We start from the raw sequence: 25,836 nt of genomic DNA on the forward strand, positions 1-25,836 counted from the left end.
CGATCTGTCAGTATTCCACATGCTGACGATCAAACAGGTGCTGGAATGGTTTCACCAGGACGACTGGTTCACTTCCACCTGAAGGATGCATACTTCCACGTACCCATCATCCCGAAACACAGGAAATTCCTGCGTTTTCCATTCAGGGAATATCAGACCAGACAATCGTCTGCCGTTCGGATATTTCCTGGCTCCTCGCATTTGTGTAGAGAAGGCTGGAGCCACTACACAGAGGAGGGATGAGAGTGTGGTTTTCCTCTGGACGACCTGCTATTTGCTGGCTCGCTCCAGGGAGGAAGTCGCTTTACAGACGGTACATCTCGTATCGCATCTGTCAAAGACTGGGTTTCATAATAAATTGGAAGAAGAGCTGTCCTCTTCCCTCTTAGACAATCGTTTATCTGGGAGTGGAGTTAAACTCAGCCAGCATGAGAGCGCGACTCTCGCGGCAGCGAGGGGAGGAACTGACAGCTCTCCTCCGGCGTGTCACAACCCACACAGCCCTCTCCGTGACGCAGCTGCTCGGCGTTGGCGTCAGCTGGTCACGTGATGATCCCCTTGGGTCTCTTCCAACAGGGGGACACTCCAGAGGTGGTTCATTCGCTGCAGAAGCCTGCTGTTTTAACCTATTGGTTTATAAACTGCAGAACTCGCGGCATTCCTCTGTCCCAGATATGCCTCCTACACACGGTCATAATAACCACGAGCACCGTTATAACGCCTCGTGTGGAAAGCATGCACACACCTCTCATCCCCTGGGCGTGTACGCGCCTCATGAGGAGAGACGGAGTGAAAGGCAGCGTGTGGAAACTCCCTCGCAGCTCTTTTGCCTCACGGGCAGCGGCGGCGATGGCGTGGCTCGTCACCATGAAAGACCATTACGGCACTTCACAGAGAAGCCTCTCCCCCCAGCAGTTCCATGGGATACAAGAAACACTCCTGTCATCCCAGGAACAGTGTTTTACGCGGTTTTTACCCCCGCTAATTTTCTAAATCTCCTCTGTCCTGTGCGCGCGCTGTCTTGCTAGTGGCGCGCAAGGCTGCCTTGCGCCATTCTCAGCGCCTGTTTGTGCACGATAGAGAGCGCTCGATCGGGCAACCTCTGTCTGCACAACGGCTGTCACACAGGTTGTGTGAGGCTGTGTCACATGCATGTCTCCTCTGGGGTGGAGCCCCCGGAGAACATCAATGCGCACTCCACCAGAGGAATTTCTTCCTCCACGGCTTTGCACGGAGGAATGTCAGTGGAAGATATTTGCACTGCTGCATCTTGGTCTTCCCCCTTTTCGTTTATTCAATTTTATTTGAGGGATGTCTCCCATTCCTCTCTGACACACCCTGTACTGGGTGTCCTGTCGGAGTGAGTGACGTCAGGGAGCCAGCTGTGCGCCTCTCTCCTGCCTCTCGGCACGCGGAGAGCGGCCCTTTCCCCCTCTTATAGGAGGGATGTTCCTTTTTCCTCTGACACACTTTGTACGGAGTGCCTGGTCAGAGTGAGTGACGTCAGGGATCCAGCTGGGCGCTCTCCTACCTGTCTGACACGCAGAGAGCTGCTGTTACCCCACTACGATCGCAGGACGAGGTGGGACTTTCGTCTCTACTTTCTCACAGCGGCCGGTATGTATTGTTCCCAGCCTTCACCCCGTCGGGAAGATAGGCATGTTTTGCTATGTTCCAGGTACGGTGATGAGCCATTACGCATGGCACATCAGGCAGGGGGGTGTTATTGAGCAGGTATGTCTGTGCTTCTAGTGCCGGGCGGACCCAGTGAGGCGCAGACTACATCATGCTTCGCCCTTAACCCAATAGCGATAGGCTTAGAGGGCGAAGCCATATACGAAATAGAACTGAGGTTACCTACTGTAACCCCAGCTTCTATGAGTAAATGGCGCAGCCCTCTAAGCGTTGGGCCCCACTGGCTCTATGAATAGCTGAAGAAAAGTTATGTTGTATGGGAGCAGATTGCCGGGCCACCTTCCTATTTATACCGGAAGGAGGCCCGAGGGTGGGGCCCACCTTGCGGGTGGGCGTGGACTACAAGTGTTTCAGTGCTGTGCGGGGGCGCAGGAGGATTACCCAATAGCGATAGCCTTAGAGGGCTGCGCCATTTACTCATAGAAGCTGGGGTTACAGTAGGTAACCTCAGTTTTCAGTGTTTACTAAAAGAAAAATTAAATTTAATTATTTTAACCTACATTATTTGGGGCTGGACCTCACCTCCTCTAGGGGGGTCCGGGGGCATGCACCCCCGGGAAGATGTTTTTTTAAATGTTGAAGTGAAATGCCTCAATCTGTTGCACTTTGAGCACAAAATGAATTTATGGATACAGCTCTCAACACTCCGATGAAAGGGAGCTGTCTACTTTTCAATAATCCAAAAATCTTTAGAATATGATCACAACCAATAACAAATAATTTAAACGTGTTAATTCTTATCTTATGTTACCTACTTAGCATTCTTTCTTTTTATTTATGCATATTTTACTGGCTGCTGTTGGCGGTGCTAGTGGAGCCTCGCAGCGGCGAAACCGTGCCGCGCCACACTAATAATAAGCGCATAGGTGCGCTTATTATCAATTAGCGCTCCCTCCGCTCCGAGGTGGACCCCACGCAGTCTGCGTGATCTGCCTGTAGGGAGGGACGGCCCTGTTGATAACGGCTCCCAAAGTGGGTAGGTAATGCTTGCGACTGTGTGTACGCCCTATACGATCATTCCCTGAAAACGATGACGCCAGAGCCCTGCCTCTCCCCACCTTTCCTGCTCACCCCCGTTCGCCAACAACAACAACAATGGCGGATCACAGGGTTGCGTTCGTTCTCTACAGCTCCTCTACCACAACCATCAGCAAAAATAATAATTTAATATAATATAATATCATAACAATAATCGTCATCGGTCTTCTTCACTGCTTTTGGTGTATGTTGTGGCGGAAGTACAGCGCCACTTACAGGCCCGGCATATGTAATACAGCATCTCCAGCGGGTCGAGCGGTCTCGTGTGGACGGACACGTTTCTTGAGCCGATTCCGTGTGGACGGAAGACCTTTTTGATGTCGAATTTGGTTTGTTTTCGTCTCCGTTTTGTCTCCGTGTGGACGGGCCTAAAATAACAGTTGCAAACCCTGGGCTCTTCCTTTGTATGGACAACACCCTGCTGCCATGGCAAGCCAAGAGCTCCATTGCAATGAGAGGAGATTGTACTATAGGCATTTGTGAAAAAGCAAGAAGACAACCTATCAATTACCCCATGGTGGAGGAGTGTGGCCTTATTGGTCAGCTCACTGGTGTCTGTATGTGTGTGTATGTGGGTTAAGTGATCTTTAAATACAGCTTCCCTTTTTGATTTCTAAAAATAAATTTCATGAACTCGTTCACCCATCCCTTTTGGCTGCATAAAAGACTGACTCATGCAGAAGTAAATGAATGACAGATGTTGTAATGATGTGAAAGAGTGTGCACACTGATTTGAGCTTCTCGGTTTTGTCTGTACACTTTCCCATGTTGCATCTTACCAATAGCCACCAGTCGCCGTGTCAGCTCAATGGCTCGAGGTAGGTCTCCCATTTGGTAAACAGAGTAGCTGAGGTAGTCCAATATGTCGCCCTTGGCAACCTCTGTTTCCTCCCCGGCATCCAGCTGCTTTAGGGACTGCTGCATCCACAGCACAGAATGGTAATAGTCTGCGTCATTATACGCTGTCTTCCCCATATCGAAGCAGTCCTCCACCGTCAGCATGACATTGGAGTGAATACCTGTGGCAGAATTCAATAACTTAAAAATCAGACAATATTGTGCAATATCTTTACCTACCCAAGATCATGTTCTACACAACATATTTGTATGATTTCATTGATGAGTTTGGACTAAACGTTTTTTAGCATTAGTTTTGTATATGCAATATTTTGGGTCTAAATACATTTTGTAGGAAAAAGTATTATACAATTATTATTATTAGAACAAATCTAAATCTAATGTAGCCATCCTGGGTATATATATATATATATATATATACATACATTGTGGGGGAAAACTTCTGTGTAGCAATGCAGTGGGAGTCACCGACTCAGGAAGGAGACACGGGGAGAGCTGGAGCTCTGTAGTCAAACACTGATGGTTTATTTAGGAGTTTCGGCCGGAGAATTCACAAAACAAGTCCAAGAGCCAGAGGTTCTGACTTCACGGTAGAGTTGCCACGTCAATTTTGAAGAACTCTACCCCAGACCCATGTATTTAGCGAGTTCAGAGAGACTAATCAACATTGTGAATAACAAGATAGAATCATAACACCTTTATCAGCTGACGCCAACATTTTCTAACGCTGTGCATGCAGTCGGCGTTGGACTGGGAGTACCGGAGACCATAAACGGTTTTGAAAACTTCTGTCACGTAGTGATCATCATCATCACAGAGTTATATGCTTTCACAGCAAACGATGCTGGTTTACCGGTATGTTTGATATGTAGAGAGAAGTTGTCAAAGGTGCTGCAGCCTTTACGTATCGAGGAACAACAAGGGAGAGGAAGACAGCTGACGATCTTCAGTCATAATTCAATGGGGTATGTAATTAATTTCAGAAAACACTTTTTGTTATATTCCATGGAATGCTCTTAACGTCCCGATAGCAATGAATATTTTAAATGCTTTGACAATAAATACATACTAAAATTAATCTCTGGAAGCCGTAGCGCTGTGATAAGCACGACCAATCATTTTAGCTGGCCCGGCTAAAATAACTGGATGGCCTACCTGCCTGTCAGCCTTCCATCTGTGCACAAACTTATCTCGTGGCCTCATTGATGATGCACGTTTGTGTATGTTGGAGGAGGGATTCTGTAAGAAAGTCTGAAGGAAGAGGCATATTTTTTCCGGTTGTGTATTTTCAAATTCTAGCGCACTCAAGCTGGTTTCTCCATTCTTACCTACCCTACCTTTAACTATTTTTAGGGTGCAGCTATATGTTTTATTTATTTCAAAGTGGGCCCATTTTAATTTTTTGTTTTCCTTCAAATGTGCAGAGGACTCCCCAATTGCTGGGTTTAATTTATTTTAAGGTAGGCCTGTGTATTATTTTTTAATTCTCCTTATAGGAGTTCTTTGTTTCTTATTAGAGGTTAACAGTTTTATATAATGTTATAAATAGCCTAATAAATGCAAAAAAACCTGTAGTTTATGTCTGACATAACAATAAATACAACTTTATTAGCTATGAAATATGTTTTGCGGCTCCAGACAAAAAAATGTTTTGGAAAAAGGAGCAAAATGGCTCTTTTGGTCAAAAAGGTTGCAGACCCCTGACTTAAGGTATGATGAGTCAACCAGTTAAGATCCAGACGTCCGTGACTAAAATCCTTCACCCGGTTAAATATAGTTAAAAAAATCGCAATATATATCGCAGGGGAAAAGAATATCGCAATGTCAGTTTTTTTCAATATCGTGCAGCCCTAGTGTAGCTGTATTGTAGTCCGACTGGAAACAGTAACTTTTGGTGCGTTATGTTAGAATGAAACAAATCAGATTTAGTCAGAAATCGGGAGAAATGCGGGATAAATATGACCCCGGGAGGAAAACGGGAGTCTCCCGTGAAAATCAGGAGGGTTGGCAAGTATGTCACAAACACACGCACTTTTTGGCCACCTCACTTCTGAAATGAATCCGGCGCCGCTGGAGTGAAGTGAGGACTCCTCAACTTAACCTCATTTCACAAAAATGTTCCATATCAGGAGGGCCAAAACCCAAACGACTTATACACACAATTGTGTTTATACAAAATAAACAAACCATTAATATAAAAGGCTTATAGTTGGGTTCAGTGAACCTTCCTGTCTTTCTTGCAGAAATGTACACACTGACTCTATCCTCTTGTGTACTCATGTTCTCTCTTCGGTTACCTGGCAGCTTTCCTTTGGAGAAGGCCTCAGAATCCAGCTGGTACGTGTCCTGAAGACGCATCAGCGCCTTGGCTGCACCCTTCTCATCCTCCTCATCTGGGAAGAACTGCTTGTGTATGGACATGTTGGAAATGAACCCTGAGAAGACAGAAAATAAAAATTTAGGCTGGCAATGTCAGGATGGAAGTAAATTAATGATTTAGTAAAAAAACAAGAAGGACATCGAGTCTGTTCATTTTCAACACTAAAGCTATAACTATTTAGGGCCCGAGCACGGAGCGCTAGGACCCAACGGCGTCCTAGCACGAAGTGCGAGGAACCTATTGTTCTCCGTGGTATTATTATTATTATAAGGAATCATATTTCCTGTTTTTGAAGGCTTTAGAACGCTGAGAAAGTTGTATAATTTTGCACGGGCGCCAGGACCGGTAAAAATTGCAACATTCTGGAGTCAATGGGTTAAAATATTACAACGTGCTCGCTAGCGCCACCTATCAAAATCCCATTTCGGAATAAATTTACAAAGTCGCACCATAACTCCGAATGACCTGACATTTTGCACACATTTTTTTTTAATTGCGATAGCATAAAATGAGCTTCGGACGCAAAACTTGGGATACACGTCAGAGCCCACGAGCTTTTCGAGAATGTAAAAAAACAACATCATTTTTCAAAAAAAACTGCTCACTGGCGCCCCCTATTGTGTGGTAGTCACATATAGTTTCTCAGAACTTCACGAATTTTGGCACAGACATTCCTCATGGAATTGCGGACATATTTGTAAATAGATTCCATTAGCCCCGCCCCCCAAGAAGTCGGCCATTTTGAAAAATGGGCGTTTTTCATGCATTTTAAGCACATTCTTGCGAACTCCTCTTAAGGGAATGATCGGAAACATTCCAGTCCAGGACACGTTCAGCCCCTATCCAATATGATGCTAAATTGAGAAGAACATTTTTGATAGCTCAATCGTGGAGGTGGTAAGCTAACAGCGAATACACAATTTTTGACGATTTACATGTCGCAAATTAATCCAAACTACTCGGATATAGTTATTCCGATATTCACGAAAGGCTGTATACATATTTCTATTATGATTGCACACATATTTCAAATTGTCTTCCATTAGCCCCGCCCCCCAGAAAGTTGGCCATTTTGAAAGATGTGCGTTTTTCAGCCATTTTAAGCACATTCTTGCGAACTCCTCCTAGGGGAATGATCGGAAAAATTCCAATGCAGGACAAGTTCAGCCCCTATCCAATATGATGCTAAATTGCGAAGGAATAGTTGATCGCTCAAACGAGGACTTCGTAAGCGAACGGAGAATTTTCTGTTTTTGACGATTTACACGTCACAAATTACTCCAAATGACTCCAAACTACTCGCGTATAGTTTTTCCAATATTCACGAAACGCTGTATACACATTTCTCTTATGATTGCGGACATATTTCAAATTGGCTTTTATAAGCCCCGCCCCCGACAAAGTCGGCCATTTTCAAAAATGTTGGTTTTTCATGCATTTTAAGCACATTCTTGCCAACTCCTCCTAGGGGAATGATCGGAAAAATTGCAATCGAGGACACCTTCAGCCCCTATCCAATATGATGCTAAATTGAGAAGAACATTTTTGATAGCTCAATCGTGGAGGTCGTAAGCTAACAGCGAATACACCATTTTTGACGATTTACATGTCGCAAATTACTCCAAACTACTCGCATATAGTTTTTCTGATATTCACGAAACGCTGTATACACATTGCTCTTATGATTGCGGACATATTTCAAATTGCTTTCCATTAGCCCCGCCCCCGAAAAAGTCGGCCATTTTGAAAAATGTGCGTTTTTTATGCATTTTAAAGACATTTCTGCGGACTCCTCCTAGGGGAATGATCGGAAAAATTCCAATCCAGGACAAGTTCAGCCCATTTCCAATTTGATGCTAAACTGCGAAGGAATAATTGATCGCTCAAACGATGAGCTCGGAAGCGAACGGAGAATGTTCAATTTTTGACGATTTACATGTCACAAATTACAACAAACTACTCACATATATGTTTTCCGATATTCACGAAACGCTGTATACACACTGCTATTATAATTGCACACATATTTCAAATTGCTTTCCATTAGCCACGCCCCCCAGAAAGTCGGCCATTTGGAAAAATGTGCGTTTTTCAGACATTTTAAGGACATTTTTGCAAACTCCTCCTAGGGGTATGATCGGAAAAACACACACACACACACACACACACACACACACACACACACACACACACACACACACACACACACACACACACTGTTAGTCCCACAACGCCCTTTGCTGGGGGCATATTCATTACAACAGACACCTATACACTCCCTAACCCTAACCCTAACCCTACTGTTTATTTGTAGATATCTCCTAAAGCCTACAAATAAAGTGTGAAATGTGGGCTGCCTGTTACATATATTATTGAGCGATATATATATTATACAAACTGTTCTGTTTCTGCACTGACCTCAGCAGCTGTTCTCACTGTAAATATCGCGTCACAATGAAAGCAGTTGTATTAAAAAAAGATATAGCTTAACATCCAGGGGAGATGTAATTAGTGAGTAAACAAACGGTAAAGGGCAGAAAGTCTGATGCACATTTGATCATCTCAAATAACTTATAATCACAACGGGAACAGTTTGCAGAGCTTTGCTTCGTTGACACAAGTCCAGTCATGCGTCACACCTCTTTTAAACATCACTGTTGGCTGAAATCGTCTCCGGGGGATACATCCCTCGGTTATAGCTCCTCCAGAGTGCCTCCTCTCTCCTCTCTCCTCTACATCGTTGTACCCTCGGTTATAGCTCCTCCAGAGAGACTCCTCGAAAATTGATCCTCGACGAGCCTTTAGAGAAATTTGTTTTCCTTCGAGACGGCGCACCAACATATTTCAAATTGCCTTCCATAAGCCCTGCCCCCCAGGAAGTCGGCCATTTTGAAAAATGTTCGTTTTTCAGCCATTTTAAGCACATTCTTGCGAACTCCTCCTAGGGGAATGAAAACAATTCCAATCCTGAACAAGTTCAACCCCTATCCAATATGATACTTAATTGCGGAGCACATTTTAGAAAAATCACTCGTGGAGGTCGTAAGCTAACAGCAAATACACCATCTTTGACAATTTACATGTCGCAAATTGCTGCAAACTGCTCGCATATAGTTTTTCCGATATTCACGAAACGCTGTATACACATTGCTATTATGATTGCACACATATTTCAAATTGCTTTTCATAAGCCACACCCCCCAGAAAGCTGGCCATTTTGAAAAATTGGCGTTTTTCATGCATTTTAAGCACATTTGTGCTAATTCATCATAGGGAAATGATTGGAAAAATTCAAATCTAGGGCAACTTAAGCGCATATCCAATGTGATGCTACATTGCGAAGGAATAGTCGATCGCTTGAACATGGAGCTCGTAAGCTAATGGAGAATGTACCATTTTTGACAATTTATCTGTCACATACTGACTTAAGCTACTGAGACCCGCCTGTCTGCCTGCACCATCAACTCTATCTCTCTCGCACACACACACACACACACACACACACACACACACACACACACACACACACACACACACACACACACACACACACACACACACACACACACACACACACACACACACACACACACACACACACACACACACACACACACACACACACACACACACACACACACACACACACACACACACACACACCGTACAACAATCACAAACAGATCCTAAAGCATAACTAAGTATCAGGCTACAGCCCTTGTATATTATATTATGTGAAGCACTATATGGTTTCATGACAAATATCTACTGTTTATTTGTAGATATCTCCTAAAGCCTAAAAATAAAGTGTGAAATGTAGGCCTGTTACATGTACATATAGTATTGAGCGATATATATTATACACACTGTTCTGCTTTCTGCACTGACATCAGCAGCTGTTCTCACTGTAAACATTGCCTCACAATGAAAGCATAACCTAACATCCAGGGGAGATGTGATTAGTGAGTAAACAAACAAACGGTAAAGGGCAGAAAGTGTGATGCACATTTGATCATCTTGAATAACCTATAATCACAACTGGAACAGTTTGCAGAGCTGTGCTTCGTTGACATCCAGCCATGCGTCACGCCTCTTTTAAACATCACTGTTGGCTGAGTCTCCGGAGAATACTTCAGTGTACCCTCGGCTCCTCCAGACACACTCCTCTCTCCTCTAAATCAGTGTATCCTCGGTCACGGCTCCTCCAGACAGCCTCCTCGATAATCGATCCTCGACGAGCCTTTAGAGAAATTAGTTTTCCTTCCAGACGGCGCGCCGACATCCGTTTCCGGGTTGCTGCCGGAGGACCTGGGAGTCTGGGACGCGAAATTAGAGAAATGACAAACGGCTCATTTCCGAGGACTCGCGCGCGTCTGCTTGACGCCGGGACGACCGGCCGCCCTCCCCGACAGGCGCACGGACGCGAGGGCCCGCTCATCACTGCGCGCACAAGTGCGACCGCAGTTTTAATTAATGTTGTATCTTTCCAAAAAAGACAAAAGTTTGCATATACTTTGTTCAAATATGCTGTTTTAATTTAATGTTGGATTAGTGTTGAAAAAGAAAACCTACTCCTTAACCCAGGTTAAGACATAATGAAAGCACACAGGGAAGGTTGTATTCTACTCAACATCAAACATGATAGGAGGAAATGTGATCTAGCATTTAACTCCTACAACTGAGTTTAATTAATTGATTTCAGTCAATTATCGTCTTACGCATAGTCTTACGTCTTAAGTAAAATATAAAACGTTTTGGTATAATTCATCAAAATGACATGCATTTAATAATAAAACTTCAAATCAACTATTTACTTCTTATGAATTGTTTTAGTCTTTGTCTTTCTTTTCTGCTTGTGTTTACCGCAAGTAATGAAAACAAAGGTTGCAACTGCCATTGCTAATGTCTTTGATGTACTGTATTCATGCTTATAACCCACAGATCTTCTTATTCCCGTTATTTCCTCATTAGATATCACCATCTGCTGCTCAGTAAATCCTGGGAAATCATAAAAGGAATTCCTCAGGGCTGATGTTACATTTTCATTAAATATTTTCTGTACATGCTCTGTGGTATTCAGCGGTATGTGTAAATAAAAAATGATATGGGTATGCATGTTCTTTACAACACTACCTGCTTATGTAAAATAATTAAACATACTAAATCCAAATATTGTCTTATACAGTAAATGCTTATGTTTATAAGGTTTCAATCTGGTCTCTTTCACGCTCTTTCTCTCTCTGACTCATCGCCACGTATTCAGTTAATCTTGATGACACATGCATGCTTAAACTATCTGCCTCCCACACACACAGGCTTTCAGGTCCAAACAAACACAAAGAGAGAACATGTCCAACATATGCGGAGATGAGGAACAGCTGGAGCTAAAACATGATGGCCTCGTTGCTCTCTGTGTTTATTCTGGAAGTATTTGAGCAGAGCAGTTCAGCAGAAAGTTCCTTCCTGCAGTCCAGGCCGTAATCACTCTGCTCACATCCACGCTGGATTAGAGATACTGTTCACTGCTTGCTTTCTACTTGTGCTGAGAGTCCGATAAAGCAAGTGTTGAATGCTGCCCTTCAGACGAGTTATACAGCGTGAAGAGATAATTAGACGTGGTATGAATGCACACAATGTCAATGGGATTGGAAATATTACCAGATGCATTTTTTGCAAAGGCAGCATAAAGTAATGCAATTACATATCGGATCTGGTTTAAGTTGTTTCTGTTTGAGCTTAATTTCAGTTCTTTTCAGACGATTAGCCAGTAAATGCAAAGAGAAAGGAGAAACTCCACTGGATGATAATAATACTACTTTTATGATACGCTTTCAAGCTGGCATAGCTCGTATCACAGGAAATGTCTGTCAAATCCCAGCCAGGCAACAGGCCCATAGATTCATGTAGCCAACAAACAGACTCCACGGGTACATTTAACACAAATAAAGCAAGACATTTTTCCCCTTGACTGATCGATCATAACAATAGTATTATAACTAGTGCTGTCAATCTTTAAAATGTAATCATTTGTGACAAATTATGATTTAAAATGTTACGAAAACTGGCACATGCTTCGTTAAAATGCCCTTTTCTCAGTTATTCATCATCTGTCTGCAGCAGTTATGGTGGAGGTAGTGATGGGTCTTACTGGTGTCCAGTGGTCTCAAGTCAATGCATGTGTCTTGTTCTTTCGCTATCTTTACCTTTTAAAATCCATGGGATTCATAGTAAACATCTAGGCTGCTAGTACAGGAACAACATTGGGTCAAACTTGGTGATGTGATTGATTTGTGTAATTGTTTTAAACTTAATTGTGAGCATTAATATCACATGGAGATCCAAGCAAGAAGAAATCACACCACTCTTGTCCAGCTCCACTTCTTCCTTCCTTCCTTCCTTCCTCCTTTCCCTCCCTTTCCCCCCCTCACCTTCAGAGGGGTTCTGCAGCACCAGGGTTTCCAGCTCGGACCACTCTGTGTTGAGCCTTTTCATCAGTTTGTAGGCGTTCACAGGGTGGGCCAGGTATCCCTCTGGGTCTGAGGTGGACAATCTGGTCAGAGCATCCAGTTTGTTGGCCCAGCTATGAGACAGACAGACAAGATGTTGGGTTCTTTACCTCTGATATATGGAATCATGTATAACCACAGAGTCCGCCTCCTCTCTCCCCCACCAGTCATCCTCCCATCAATCATCTCACCTACTCTCACGGTCATCTTCAATTGAGGAGGGGCTGATTCCAAGTTTGGGAATCACCAAAGTAATCTATCAAACTGAGTTTAAATGCAGTATATCAGCTCGTCACTGTAAATGCTATCCATATTGGTCTTTACTCGTGTTATGTCGACAAACCGAGATACTGTTTAATAATGTTGGAAAATAACCTTTTTTATGGATTACAGCGTCAAATTCATCTCAAGTTATTCCGCATATTATACATATAAATCAAATCTATTCAGCAACAGTCATAACACTAACACATCTGTATATCTTCATATCTGTTCAGCAAGAGATTTGTTAATAATAAAAGTCTTTAGTGGTTTTCTAACTTGGATTACCCTACCATGTTACATCATGTTCTCTTATGTTCCACTGGTTTCATCTTTGACTATGTGTTTTGTTTTATAAGCCCATCGTAAATGTTTTACTTTGAATCTAAATCTGGGAAGTAAATAAATAGTCATCTGAAACTCAGTCAACTGTAGTGGGAAACAAAGTAAACCTATTTCCTTAAATGTAGTATTGTACAAGCATAAATGAATGGCATAAAGGAGCTTAACATGGAAATAATCTAACAAACAACATTTTTTTTTTTTTTATTGTAATCCAATACAGTACTTGAGCAACTCATTTAGTTGTTATTTGGGTTGTTGTCAAGTAACAGGGTTTAAGTATACCTTTTGATGGCAGAAAGTTTGGACTCCTCTGCTTTTATGTATTCACCCAGAGACTGGACCAACTCTTTCTCCATGTAGATCAGGTCCGTCATTTGGCCTGCAGAGAGAGAGAGAGAGAGAGAGAGAGAGAGAGAGAGAGAGAGAGAGAGAGAGAGAGAAGGTGAGTGTGAGGTGTCACTAGAGATAACATCAGCATCACCCTCTGTATTTACTTACATTTGTTTAAATTACAATCTTTTTTCCTTGCAAATCCCAAGCACACATGAGCCCATGCAGGAGATGAACCTGACTGACTGCATGTTAACCGAAGTTAAAATAAATGCTCAGCCACAAACAGCTTTCAATTGTATAGAATTACTCAGCAAACTACAGCCAGGCATTCCTCATTGAGCCTTTGAGTGGAGAGTGTAAGTAGCATCTAAAACACTTCCATGAAAACACTGAGCCATCATAAATATACATGGGGTTGCCAGGGAGGAGGAATAAGGAAACACTTTCATCGCTTCTGAATCAAGGGTATTCAAATGACTAATACAATGAGCAATGTATACATAGCATATGTGCAGTTTTTATAAATCACTGATCCGCTCACATACTAGATATAGGAATGAATTGGACAAAGGAAACATTTTGGGGGATATTTGCATGATTGTATTATTGTTTATTGTAAAAGGTGGAGAAAGACATTTATATTTGACCAGCATAAATCATTCTGATGTTTTTTCCGTTTACAAATTCTATTTAAGGCGTAAGTGGACCACAAGGATTTCGCTTAAAAGTTTTGTCAGTTTTATTCAAAATAAATGCAGACTTAACGGGCCTCTTCACCACATCCTCCTTCTAAAGACGTTTTTTATGGGAAAGTGAAGACATGCATTCCTGAGCTGCTGATGCCCCTCTTCAGGAAAACAGTCAATCAAACTATGATTATGACTATTAGAACGTTTTTTTTTCAAATAACTAAAATGAGATGACGTGCATCCAGAATAAATGGGATGGAAAAAATGTGACATAATTACATAAAAAAGCTTAAAGCGGAAACGCAACCAAAAACTAAAAAAAAATTGTAATCACCATAGGAGTAGAGTATTGCTTTCATGGAAACATGCATGTTATTATCAGCCTTCTAAGGTCAATATACATATTTATAGCTAAGTACCACAATGTCACCTTTTAAATGAAAAGCATTATTGTAATAATTGGAATTTTGACACACTAATAATAATAACTTGGATCTACATAGCGCCTTTCAAGGAACCCAAGGAAGCTTTACAATAGGACGAGGGGCTGGGGGGGGGGGGGGGGGACAAAAAAGAAAACAGTCACACAACAGGGGCGAGGAAATAAGATGATAAAAAACAGATTGAACAAAGGCAAGAGTAGAAAGTTAACTCAGGCTGAAGGCCTTGACTAACAGATGTGTTTTGAGCGCTTTTTTGAAAATATCCACAGGGTCAGCAATCCTGATTTCAAGGGGGAGGGAGTTCCAGGGGTTGGGGGTTGCAACACTGAAAGCTCTGTTGTCAAAGGTTTTTAGTTTGGTGCGGGGGAGGGACCTGAATCAGAGGACCGCAGATGTCAGGAGGGGGTGTAGGTGGGCAGGAGGTCGGTGAGGAATGAAGGGGGCTAGTTCAAGGAGAGATTTGTAGGTGAGGAGGAGGAGTTTGTAGAGGATGTGGGACTTGACCAGGAGCCAGAGGAGGGGACGGAGGGTAGGGGGGATGTGCTGCCGGGGCTTGGTGTAGTCCAGACGAGAGGTGATTTGAGGCGTGAATAAGTGTTTCTGCTTCTGGGTCGGGAAGTGAGGGCCGTAGTCTTGATATGTTTTGAGGTGAAACAAGGTGGATTTTGTTATGGACCGGATGTGGGAGTTGAAAGAAAGGGTGGGGCCCATAATAACACCCACACTGAGTTAAGGAACTCCCCTAATTGACCAAAGGAAATATGGAAGGAGAATAATTGTACATTTCAACATAACAATCAAAACCTACTTATGGAAGTGAAGATCTCTGCCTGTGTTGTCCAGCAGCAGCAGAGCAGAGCCCAGAGGACGAAAGACAGGAACTTCCTCATTCTGTCTCTTTCTATACCTTGCAGGGACAAACAGAATCACATCCTGTCACAAAAGATTCACACAATTCAAGCTCATTTTCCTGTTACAACTATAAAGCATTAGCCGTTTTGACTCCCTATAGTTCTATGGATAGGGTTTGGCCTATTATAGTCCTATTATTCTCAATCACCACATTCAACAGAAGCTGTGGAAAAGTCCAACCAATTCTCTTCTTCATATTCCGTTTCTTTATTTTTAAACAAATGATACCACATCACCGTCTAATTCTTGCAGTTAACTTTTCCCCCGAGTCAACAGTTCATAGCAGTGATGGTGTGTTTCCGAATGAGATGATTGTCCCACATTAGTCAACGTTTCCATTATGTTTCCTGAAAGTGAGTCACTACTTCTACTGGGAGGCATGTTGTCATAGTAACCTCCTGAACCAGTTCTCATTTAAAAGAGTTTAAGAAAGGATGATGTGGGGAAATAATTACGTTTTCAGGAAGTATGTCTAGGTTTCACATAAGAGACAGAACCATATAGGAACAAAAAAGGAATAAGGCCAATGTACAAACATCTGGTTCATGTAAGGTCAGTAGAAGTTCATTTCCCTTTTTTTGTTTCCACGCAGGAGTTCAACCAAGGTCGAATTGTCATGACTAAGGCCATAACTTTATAAATCTCTGTCTACTTTGATTAGATTAGATTCAACTTTATTGTTATTGCACAAACAAAGCTAGCTCTTCAGATACTTCATTCTTCACTTTGTTCACCAGCAAGTCACTAACTGTGTCAAAACGTGTGTAACATACCCAGCAAATGTAGAATAAACAAGCTACGTGGTTGATATGGAGCAGACAGCCCTAGTTCAAACAGCTGTATAAAGTCGATTGTTTCAAAGGATAGAAGCAACATTCACTTTGTGGACTTTCAGCTGCTGAAGAGCCAACTACAGAGCTAGATTTGAAAAAGCTGGACTGAACAATGATGTATCACCTGGCAGAAAGTCTCTGCTCACAGTCCAGCCCTCAAACCAGCTGTGTTTGTGATCTAAGAGGGGAAAGTGACACTGCTCCACTTTCTTCTCTTGTATTTAGTCTAATCCTGCATCTCCACATCACTTCTCACTAATGACTGTACTGCTGACTTCGTAAAGTGTGCACATACACATAAAACCATACTTCCCCATGTAGGACTACACACACACATACTTCTGTCTACACCGCTATCTTATCAAAGGCTTAGCGAGACGGGGGTTCTGAAGCAGAAAAGTGGCACCTTCATTTTAAGTGTGGCAATAGCTTTGAGAGGAATCTGCTTCGGGAGAAAAGACATCATTTCCCCTTCATGACACCCAAATACAAAGTGACTTTTTATTGTTGCAGATCATATAAGATCGCATAAGACAGAAACTTATTTTAAGCCTTAAGCCAAAAGACGCTAAGAGATCACAGTGTTTCCCACAGATCTGAAATATAATTGGGGGGGTGGTGGTTGCGCTTGTTAGCAGACCCTTCACGCGATGGCAGAGCGAACAGGTACAGGCAGGGCCCATGGTGATAGCTCTATAGTTTAAATCTACTACCCACACATAAACATATGGAAATGGGTTACTATTTTAAAAAATAAACGTATTTAGGAAGCTATCAATGTGATTTTAAGTGGGGGTTGACCTCAAATCCTCTAGGGGGGTCCGGGGGCATGTTCCCCCAGTAAGACTTTTTTTTAAATTTTGGAGTTAAATGCATCAATCTGGTGCATTTTGAGGGGGAAATAAAGAGACTAGATCTATGGAAACACCTATATGAAACAGAACTGTATACATTTAAATAATCATAAAATCATGGCCATAACCAATAACATACCATTTCCAATTTGAAAAAAACACTGAAACTTGTTTATTAATTTATTTTTGGTTCATTTATAGTTGTGAGTGTGTCTGTGCTCCTGAATCAGCCTCTCCTGTCTCCCTCCTCTCCCCCCTTTATGGTGTCTAGACATTTGTGTTAAGTTAATTTATTTAGTTCAGTCCTTTTGTCTTTTGCTTTGTCTTGTGATTTCCTGTTTTATTTTGTAGTAACCTTTCCCTCTCGTTTCAGAGCATTCCTGCCCTTGTGTGTTTTTCCCTCCAGTGTGATTGTCAGCCCCTCCCTTAATTGTTGCCACCTGTGTCCCCTTATCTAGTGTGTATATATAGTCTGCGTTTCCCTTTGTCCTGTGCCAGTTCGTCTTGTCTCGTCAAGCCTGCCAGTCATTCCTTGATCGTGTTAAGTATATTTTTGATAGTCCATGTAGATGTTTTTGTTTAGAGTTTTGATCCTCCAAGTGAGCGTTTTGTGTTTTGACCTTAATTAAAAGACCTTGTTAATCTGACCTGTTTCTGGTGTTGTGCGTTTGGGTCCTGAGCCTTGTGACATTCTTAACACCCTTTCCTCTTTGGGGCAGCAGCAAAGACTAGTTTTAGCTCTCAACAAGTTTTAAAAGTGTATCTTACCTTTTTTCACCTAGTTAACTTTTTATTTATTTATTCATGCATATTTTACTAATCACTACCCTCTCAAATGGAAATATGTGTTTACATAAATGTTGACCAAACCGCTTGAGACCCACTGAGAACTTAGACTAAGTTAACTCTCTAAACACTCAAGAGTCCTTTACCTCACCTGAGCTGAGGTTATCCCGAGCTTGAATGACACACAGACCAATCAAGGGCTTTGATTTATGATCTGTATGCCAGTGGCCATGTCGGCAGCCCACATCATGCAGACAGCCAGTCACCATGTGTGAGGCAGGCCACTTAACAGGCCAGGCCATCGGGAAACCCCCCGGTCCTCCCGATGGCCAGTCCGGGACTGGGTGCAGGAGGCGTAGAGCGAGGGATCATTGTCCACAAGTTAATCGATCGCAGATGGCGTCGTGGTCACGGACGAATAATTTTTTTTATTAAAAAAAAACTTAAATGGGTCGCGAAATATACTTGGGCGGCCGTTAATATACCTGGGCGGCCCGCCCAAGTATAGTCTATGTGTGGGAAACCCTGGATCAGCATAATGTCAACATAGGAATAAGCCATTAACATCTACAAAATGTTCTGGACAAAATGCACTTTATACTTCAAGGAAGATATGCCAATTATATAATAAGTGTTAGGTGTATTATTTGTGAAGTCCTTTGTATAACAAACACAGTCTGGCTTAAATGCGACAAATTAATCTGCTAATGAGGCAAATAACAAGATATGCCTTATGGTAGAAACCAACAGTGGGTGTTTTTGGTGCAGGGCTGTAAAGGGGCTTTAAAACATAAAGAAGTCACTATGTTTCCCAAAATGTTTTACGTATGTGCCTCAAAATGAACTGCTGGAGCATCCTGTGCTAAAAGAAAATGGAATCACTTTTAAGAAGAAATAAGGAAAGGCAGAGAACTTCATCAATGTTACAAATAATTCTGTTGAAAAGAAAGGACTTCTGTCTTTAGATCAGTTTAAGCATTAACAAGTATAGTGAGTGTTTGCTGGAATGCACCACATTGGGAGTTGGATTTGACCAAAGATCTTAGAGCATCGCACATTTGGTCCTACTTTCTTGGCTTAAGAGTAAAAACGTTGTATATGATTTCTAAACATATAGAGAAGTCCTTCTGCCTCCTGACATGATGTAGGAGAGCTGCAGGGCTGTCCTAACTTGTCGGCAGCAGGCGGGGAGCGGCAGCCACGCTTACATACAAAACAATGCTACATTCAGATATAATCACACCTCCTTAAAGATTTTCAAGTCTTATTTTTACTGAGTAAAAACTAGGCCTGCTTTAAAAAATGTCTGCCAGTTGTCCTGAATTTATCATAAGAAAATAGAGCCACAACTAGCCTCTCTTGCTAAGCATATTCAATAACTATCCACTACCTCACATGATTGTTATAAAAGATGAAACACCTCATGTGGTTATGCATGCTTGATCATTTTGGATCAGTTGTCGTGGCAAAGCAGACAATCCTCACCCATGAAAGCAACATCAGAGCAGAAGCATCAACTAAAAATCACCTAGCCTTTACTGTCTGCAGACTGCAGTATGCTTTTCCGTGTATTAAATCTAGCTTTTGCTGCATGAATTTGCCAAGATTCAGCCAACCTACATTGTATGTGTTGACTGTAAACCAGAACTAGAAAATAAAACACCAAAGAACATCACAGGTGTCATTTTAGTAACTACTTTGGAAGAAAAACTAGAACGCTTCATAAATAGCTCTCAAATCTCAGGGAAATTGTTTCTTACCGGTAAAACTTTAACCTACAGTGTCTTACCAATGAGTGCTTTCGGTTTGGTAAATGAGTACCAGCCGTGAAAAGTATTACCGCGTTCCTAAAGTACAAATGACAGGACCAAATCTCTCTCCTTGTAATTTACAGCCTGTGCGATGGCTCAGCCCAAACACAGCCAGCCTGTTGTTGAAGACTGCAACACCCCTGCCACATTCCTGGAAAGAGACCAGTTCCATGGACAACCCCACGTTCCACACTCCTGACCCCTGGCCTGGCAAATGTAAGAAACAGCAATGAGGACAGCGAGGATATTATATGACGGGTCCCAGGAGGACAGGCCCAGACAGCTATATTTTGAATATAGACAGTACAACACGTCCTTCTGTGCTGCAGAGCTGTGTTCTTAGGATCCTTCCACCGTTTCTCCAAAGTAAAATCATGGAGGTCAGTTAAATGATCTTAAACACAACCTTACTGGAGGAAAGAAACGTACCCATTCTCCATACTTAGTGCGTAATGATGACCACCACTCGCAAGTCAAATACTGGGTTCAAGTTGCTTTTAGAATGGGGGTGTGGCTCCACATGAGAGATAAGAAACCACAGTAGCTCTCTGGCAAAGCAGGGAGGATCCAAGGTCTGCACTGGAGCAGGGGTTTCTGAGGAGCAAGTGCTTACTTTGACAGTAATCTTTCCAACATCTGTAGTTGAACTCATCTTCTTTCCTGCTTCGTTTATCACTGAGAGAGAAAGTCCTGGCTGGTACCACCAACAGCTGCCTGGGTTACACAAGTGCCAATCGGGGGAATTGTAAAAAAAAAAAAATCCGGTTTGGGGGAAAGCAGATAATAACTTATGTCAAGATGCCGGAAATCAGCTGAAACATAAAATGGATCTTTTCTCATCCTTTTTATTCCTGGAGAGTTTGAAGAGTATAATTCAATATCAAAACCAAATAATAGCAAATACTGATGTGAGTAAGAGGGCATCAGCAAGACAACCAAGACAAATGGATCACTGCCAACAACTCTTTCAGACTTTTTAAAGCCTTGAATTATTGTAGGAAATGTGTCAACTCAACTTGGCTTTTTATAATCACATCTTTTCCGAAGTTGGGTGGATTGGGATAAAGAAGACAATGAAAATGAAGATACTGGTGATACTGGAAAAATAATCATGTAAAATGTTTAATTGAAACAGATCACATGTTGACCTCTGCAACTAAAAGCTAACTCCCAGAGCATAATAGAACTATTTATCTCAGTTCAATTTAACAGAGCCAACAAAGACACACTTTCAAACCAAGGATTCCAACTCACTTAGCCTGGTGGCTTTTCTTGCTCGCAAAGGCATCATAGCACTTCACATTGTTACTTCATTACATTCAGCAAAGACCAGCAGGTATGTCAAGTATTTTATTAAAACTACAGTCGGGATTCAGAAAGCAGTTGCGTGCCATAACACCTAAGTCATCATAGTTGAGAGGAGATGGTTGCCAACTCTTCTACACAAGTGTTGCACTAAGATAAAGCATAGACGGTTGATCCTAAACAGGCATTTCTCTGACCGATGTTAATCAGCAGGAAGAGCTGGCATGTACCCAACAGGCACAGACAAAATATGGACACAAAGTCCTGCCAACACTGGTGTGCAGATTGCATATTTTATATAACACACCACATACGTGCAAACTTAATATCCACAGGCTGTGAACATGCTCAGACAATTCTGAGAGATTTAACTTGCATCACTAGCAAAGAAAAAGAATCAAAATTCAAACTTGAAACGTGTCATTGCAATTACACTAAACTCTTCTTACTTCAATAAAAACCTGTTACAGATCATTATATATTCAAGATCTTTGGCTTTGCTGACAGGATAGTGCATTTTTTATTAATTATTTGATGAGACAGCAGATTACCTGAGTGGTGGGTCTCTGCTTAGTGTCAGTTTTTTTGTTTTGTAGCAATTCTGCAACTTCATACAGCCAGCATTAAAAAAAAAAGATCACTGTCCCAGATCTGACACATCATAAGTGAGCATTTCCAACATTATCTTAGCTGTGAACTACACCACATATAGTTTTGCTCTGGACAAAAGCTATACCAAATGAATGTGTACCCCTATAAAATATCAGGGAGGACACGGTTAAAGAAACATCTCTAAATATAGTAAAGGGTTCAAATTAGAGATGTCCCGATCAGAGTTCCCGTTAGCCGGTAATTACCGGACTACGACCGGTAAAATATGCTGAAGACCGGCAAATCTAAATCTCTCCGGTCAAAGTGTCCGTTCAAAATAATTTCCGTTTAGTGCAATACCGCATCAGTTGCGCAACTTGCGCCACTTATGTGACAGACAAAAGAGTAGGCTATGTGACAGACAAGAATAGTAATTTCTAATGTCTAACACTTAATGTGGAGAAAGAGATGTCCTGTATGGGTTGATTGTGCTGATTGTTGATCTGTTGGTAATGCCTCAGGGTTCCGGTGGGCATGTAAACAAATGCGTAATGCTGCGCTATACTTTGCGGCCTCACCCGGTTGCATAGCGACGCTTATTGTTTAGGTGTTTTATGATAAGCAGGTAGTCCTATCATTAGCTAGAACTAGCTAGATCTGATCGATATGGACATAAACGCGAGTGAAGTCTAATCTGACGAGAGAGAGAGAGATCAGCTGCTGCTGACGAGTCGACACGCAGCTCTGCATAATCACCTGCAGCGGTGAGCGGAACAAAACACACACTTCAGGTTAGAATATCACACGTAGCTATTTTAATTACCTCTCAAACTACCGTAACTAGTTATAGATATGTTTAGTTTTACTGTCGGGTCACTCATTACTGATCCGCGAGCTGCATGATACTGACGGACTGTCAGGAGAGGGAGAGAGCGCTCCGTTTATTATTCCCGTGTTATTGTAAATTACTGTTCACTTTTGAATAATGTAGTTCATCTATTATAATTTGTTTGTTTAATATTGAATCATATCAATTTGTTTTAAAGCACAATAAATAACAAAGAAGAACTTTGACCGGCACTTTTCTCATTTAGTCCGGAAGATTTAAACTTTAACGGACATGTTGACCGGCGAAAAAATATTCTAACGGGAACCCTGGTCCCGATCCGATTTTCAAAAGATCGGAATCGGGAGAAAAAAATCGGGGATCGGGAATTATTATTTTTTTGTATTATTATTTAATGTTACAAAACAAAAATGACCATGTTCAAGTCTTAAAGTCATCCTGAGGCCTTGGTTTTGGTTTAAAATTACACAACATCATGTGTGTGTTGCTTCTTTTGGGCTTGTTTTCATAGACCTGGTTGCATATTTCTCTCAAATCTGGCAACAGTGTGGGCAGGGCGCAGTGTCTAATAGTAGCAGTAAGCTAACGAGAGGCTACGTTCAGCTGGTGACTCGGGAGTCGGGACAGAGGAAATGTCAGGAGTTTGGAAGTATTATAATATTGAAAGCGAAGGCAGTGTAACAGCCAGATGCAATGTTTGCAAGGCGGAGGTTCCGCGTGGTGGAAAGAACAGTGCTACGTTCAACACGACCAATCTAATACGCCATCTGAGAAACAAACACAAGCAACAACACGATGAGTACACAGCGGCCACTCAGGTAACGGCACTGAAACAACCGACACTTTCAGAGACTTTTAAAAGGAAAGAGAAACTGCCCCAGAACAGTGAAAAGGCCCAAAGAAGAACAGCCAAGATAGCTGAATTCATCGCGTTGGATGACCAGCCGTTATCTGTTACCTTTTTTCTCTCTTAATGCATTGCATAAAGATCGGATCGGGAAAAATCGGTATCGGCAGATTGTCAAAATCGAATGATCGGAATCGGATCAGGAGCAAAAAAAGGTGATCGGGACATCCCTTGTTCAAATGATTTCCAGGTGTAGGTCCAAGATTCCTGCTGGCCATATGTGGTTGATATTAAGGACAACTTGTTTCAGAGGCTATGAAAGCTTAAACATCTGCAGCTACAAAGCAGCTTAAAATATGAAAGATGTTTTTTTTCCTTCAGAACAACCATTTTCTAAATGTGTCCCAGACATGACTAAACATCCCAACGTGGCAGAAAGACAGAGTAATTTATTACCAGAATGCTGTGTTGCAAAGATGTTCATTTCAACCTGGTATGAGCTGATTGTACCGGTGTCACTGATCACAGAGCGTGAGCCATATGTTAACATAAAGAGACAGACAGGCTTGAAGAAGCATGCATTAGTTTACATAAGCAACACACGCACACACACATTTTATATGTGCAAGGGTAGTCAAACACACCATCCTCTTGCAAAAATTGTTCTGGTATGCAAACACTAAAGCCTCATATAAATAAGGTTTTGATAAATAAAGAGATGTACATGTAAATCACCCAGACATTTAGATAAGCATGGCTTCAATATTTAGAATAAAAAGACAACCAGACTCGGGCACTTAAGGCAAATTAAATGTATAAATGGAAGGGGGAAGCATCAGACGGAGACTCACACAAATTAATAAAGCAGTTATAGCAATCTAGCAAGACATCAGTCTATGTTATGACATCCCTCTATTTGGTGCCCTCCATTTATGCCATTTCCGATTACTGCCATTATACTACACATAAATCACTGCAGGGCAACATTTGCCTAGTGTGCATGCAACCTTTTATTCTGGGGATGTGTGTACAGTGATATATTGTGGCATTTGACAAGGGTGGACAAAGCCTCTGTCTAGTGTGCTAAATATAAAATCATCAGCAACATGTCTTTCAAAAGCCAGTGTCTTCTTACTCTGAAACATCACCACAGCTAAAGGTTGACACTTTTTCTATTGGGACTATTTATTTGCTAGAAAGTAGTTCTAAATAATAACATATTTCCCCTTACTCTGAACCATCACCACAGCTCACGCTCGACACACTTTCTTATTGGCACTATTTCTTTGGTAGAAAGTAGTTCCAATAAAAACACATTGATATGAGTAAACCGACTCATCATATCATAAATGATATCTAAAACCTGATAGATTTGTAAAGTGTGGTTAGTTAGGTAACAATCATTGTTAAGACCTCACCGAAATTGTCACAGAAAAATACGACTTTGCCCTGCGCCTTGCCTTGCAGACCCCGACTCTGCTCACAGCTGGATAGTAGCCGTCCCGTGACGTCAGATCGTTGTTTCTAGAAATCCCTGAGACTTTCAGCTCTTTCGGGTCTCATGTATGTCTTTGCAGCCTGTGCAAAACAGCCTGGACTGTATGCTAAAAATGTATCCTACTGTGCCAACATTCAAAAATTCCTGTAACCGTCCGCGTTAAAGAAGTGAGTAAATATTCAACAATGTCATGTAAAGTAACTGTCACTGAGATGCTCTCCCACAAAGTTCTAGCTATATTTCCAAACTTTCTCCACTTGTGCAACACAGTAACATCCACCTCCTGGAGGTTTACAATGAAGCCAACATGTCGGAAATAAACAGACCTCCAGAAAATTACGAGTCCTTAAACTGCTCGGTACCACACGGTTTTAAGCCTCTGGTGTTAGGCTTCCCCTCCAAAAAGCCTGTTGGACCCAGAATAGACAACTATCACAGCATGTCCGGTAATGCGCGCTAGCTAAGCGACTCAGCCCCCTTCCACTGATGTAAAGAAGAGCTAAGACACAATATTAAACGTGTTCTTACCTGTACTTTCTCAGGTCTTGAAATGTAAGCTCACACTTTAGTATGTGGACGCAATTTCACTTGGTACCCAGGGGTTATGAATAGGACATAGAGGGGTTTCAGACCGACGCTGCCACGTACAGAACCCTTCGGTGGGGGCTGACCGTACTGCCGCGAAAAGACGCGCAGGGACATTCTTCTTAATAGATTGACTACACCGAACTCAAGTGCACCTCATACGCAGATGTTACAGAGGTGGGAGAAGTACTCAGATCTTTTACTTTAGAAAAAGTAGGAATACCCTTTTACAAGTAAAAGTCCTGCATTCAAAATGTTACTCAAGTAAAAGTACGAACGTATTGTCAGCTAAATTTACTCATTTTCCAAATTGGCCCATTTCAGAATGATATATTATTGGTTTTGATTATAATTATTGAAGCATTACTTACTATTTACCTCTGAATTGTAGATTAAAAGTACAAATTAGTAAAGTAAAG

General features: G+C 41.9%; 1 protein-coding gene across 4 annotated transcripts in view; it reads right to left on the reverse strand.

Moving 5' to 3' along the window:
* The window catches only part of p4ha2 (procollagen-proline, 2-oxoglutarate 4-dioxygenase (proline 4-hydroxylase), alpha polypeptide 2), a 41,411-nt gene extending 15,899 nt beyond the window's left edge, over positions 1-25,512 (reverse strand). For 2 of the 4 annotated variants that reach the window (XM_079650678.1, XM_079650681.1), the window contains exons 1-6: positions 25,361-25,512; positions 15,357-15,455; positions 13,366-13,462; positions 12,400-12,551; positions 5,889-6,026; positions 3,513-3,752 (exon numbers count right to left, since the gene is read on the reverse strand). In XM_079650678.1, coding sequence (XP_079506804.1) covers positions 3,513-3,752; positions 5,889-6,026; positions 12,400-12,551; positions 13,366-13,462; positions 15,357-15,438 — 709 coding nt within the window. In that variant the 5' untranslated portion in view covers positions 15,439-15,455; positions 25,361-25,512. Of the gene's footprint in view, positions 1-3,512; positions 3,753-5,888; positions 6,027-12,399; positions 12,552-13,365; positions 13,463-15,356; positions 15,456-24,752; positions 24,772-25,158; positions 25,242-25,360 lie in introns of those variants that run through there. The other 2 variants (XM_079650679.1, XM_079650680.1) reach the window with 2 other exon arrangements.
* Between the last annotated feature and the right edge of the window lie 324 nt (positions 25,513-25,836).

This window comes from Notothenia rossii, assembly GCF_949606895.1.
Source record: "Notothenia rossii genome assembly, chromosome: 9".
Lineage (NCBI taxonomy): Eukaryota > Metazoa > Chordata > Actinopteri > Perciformes > Nototheniidae > Notothenia > Notothenia rossii.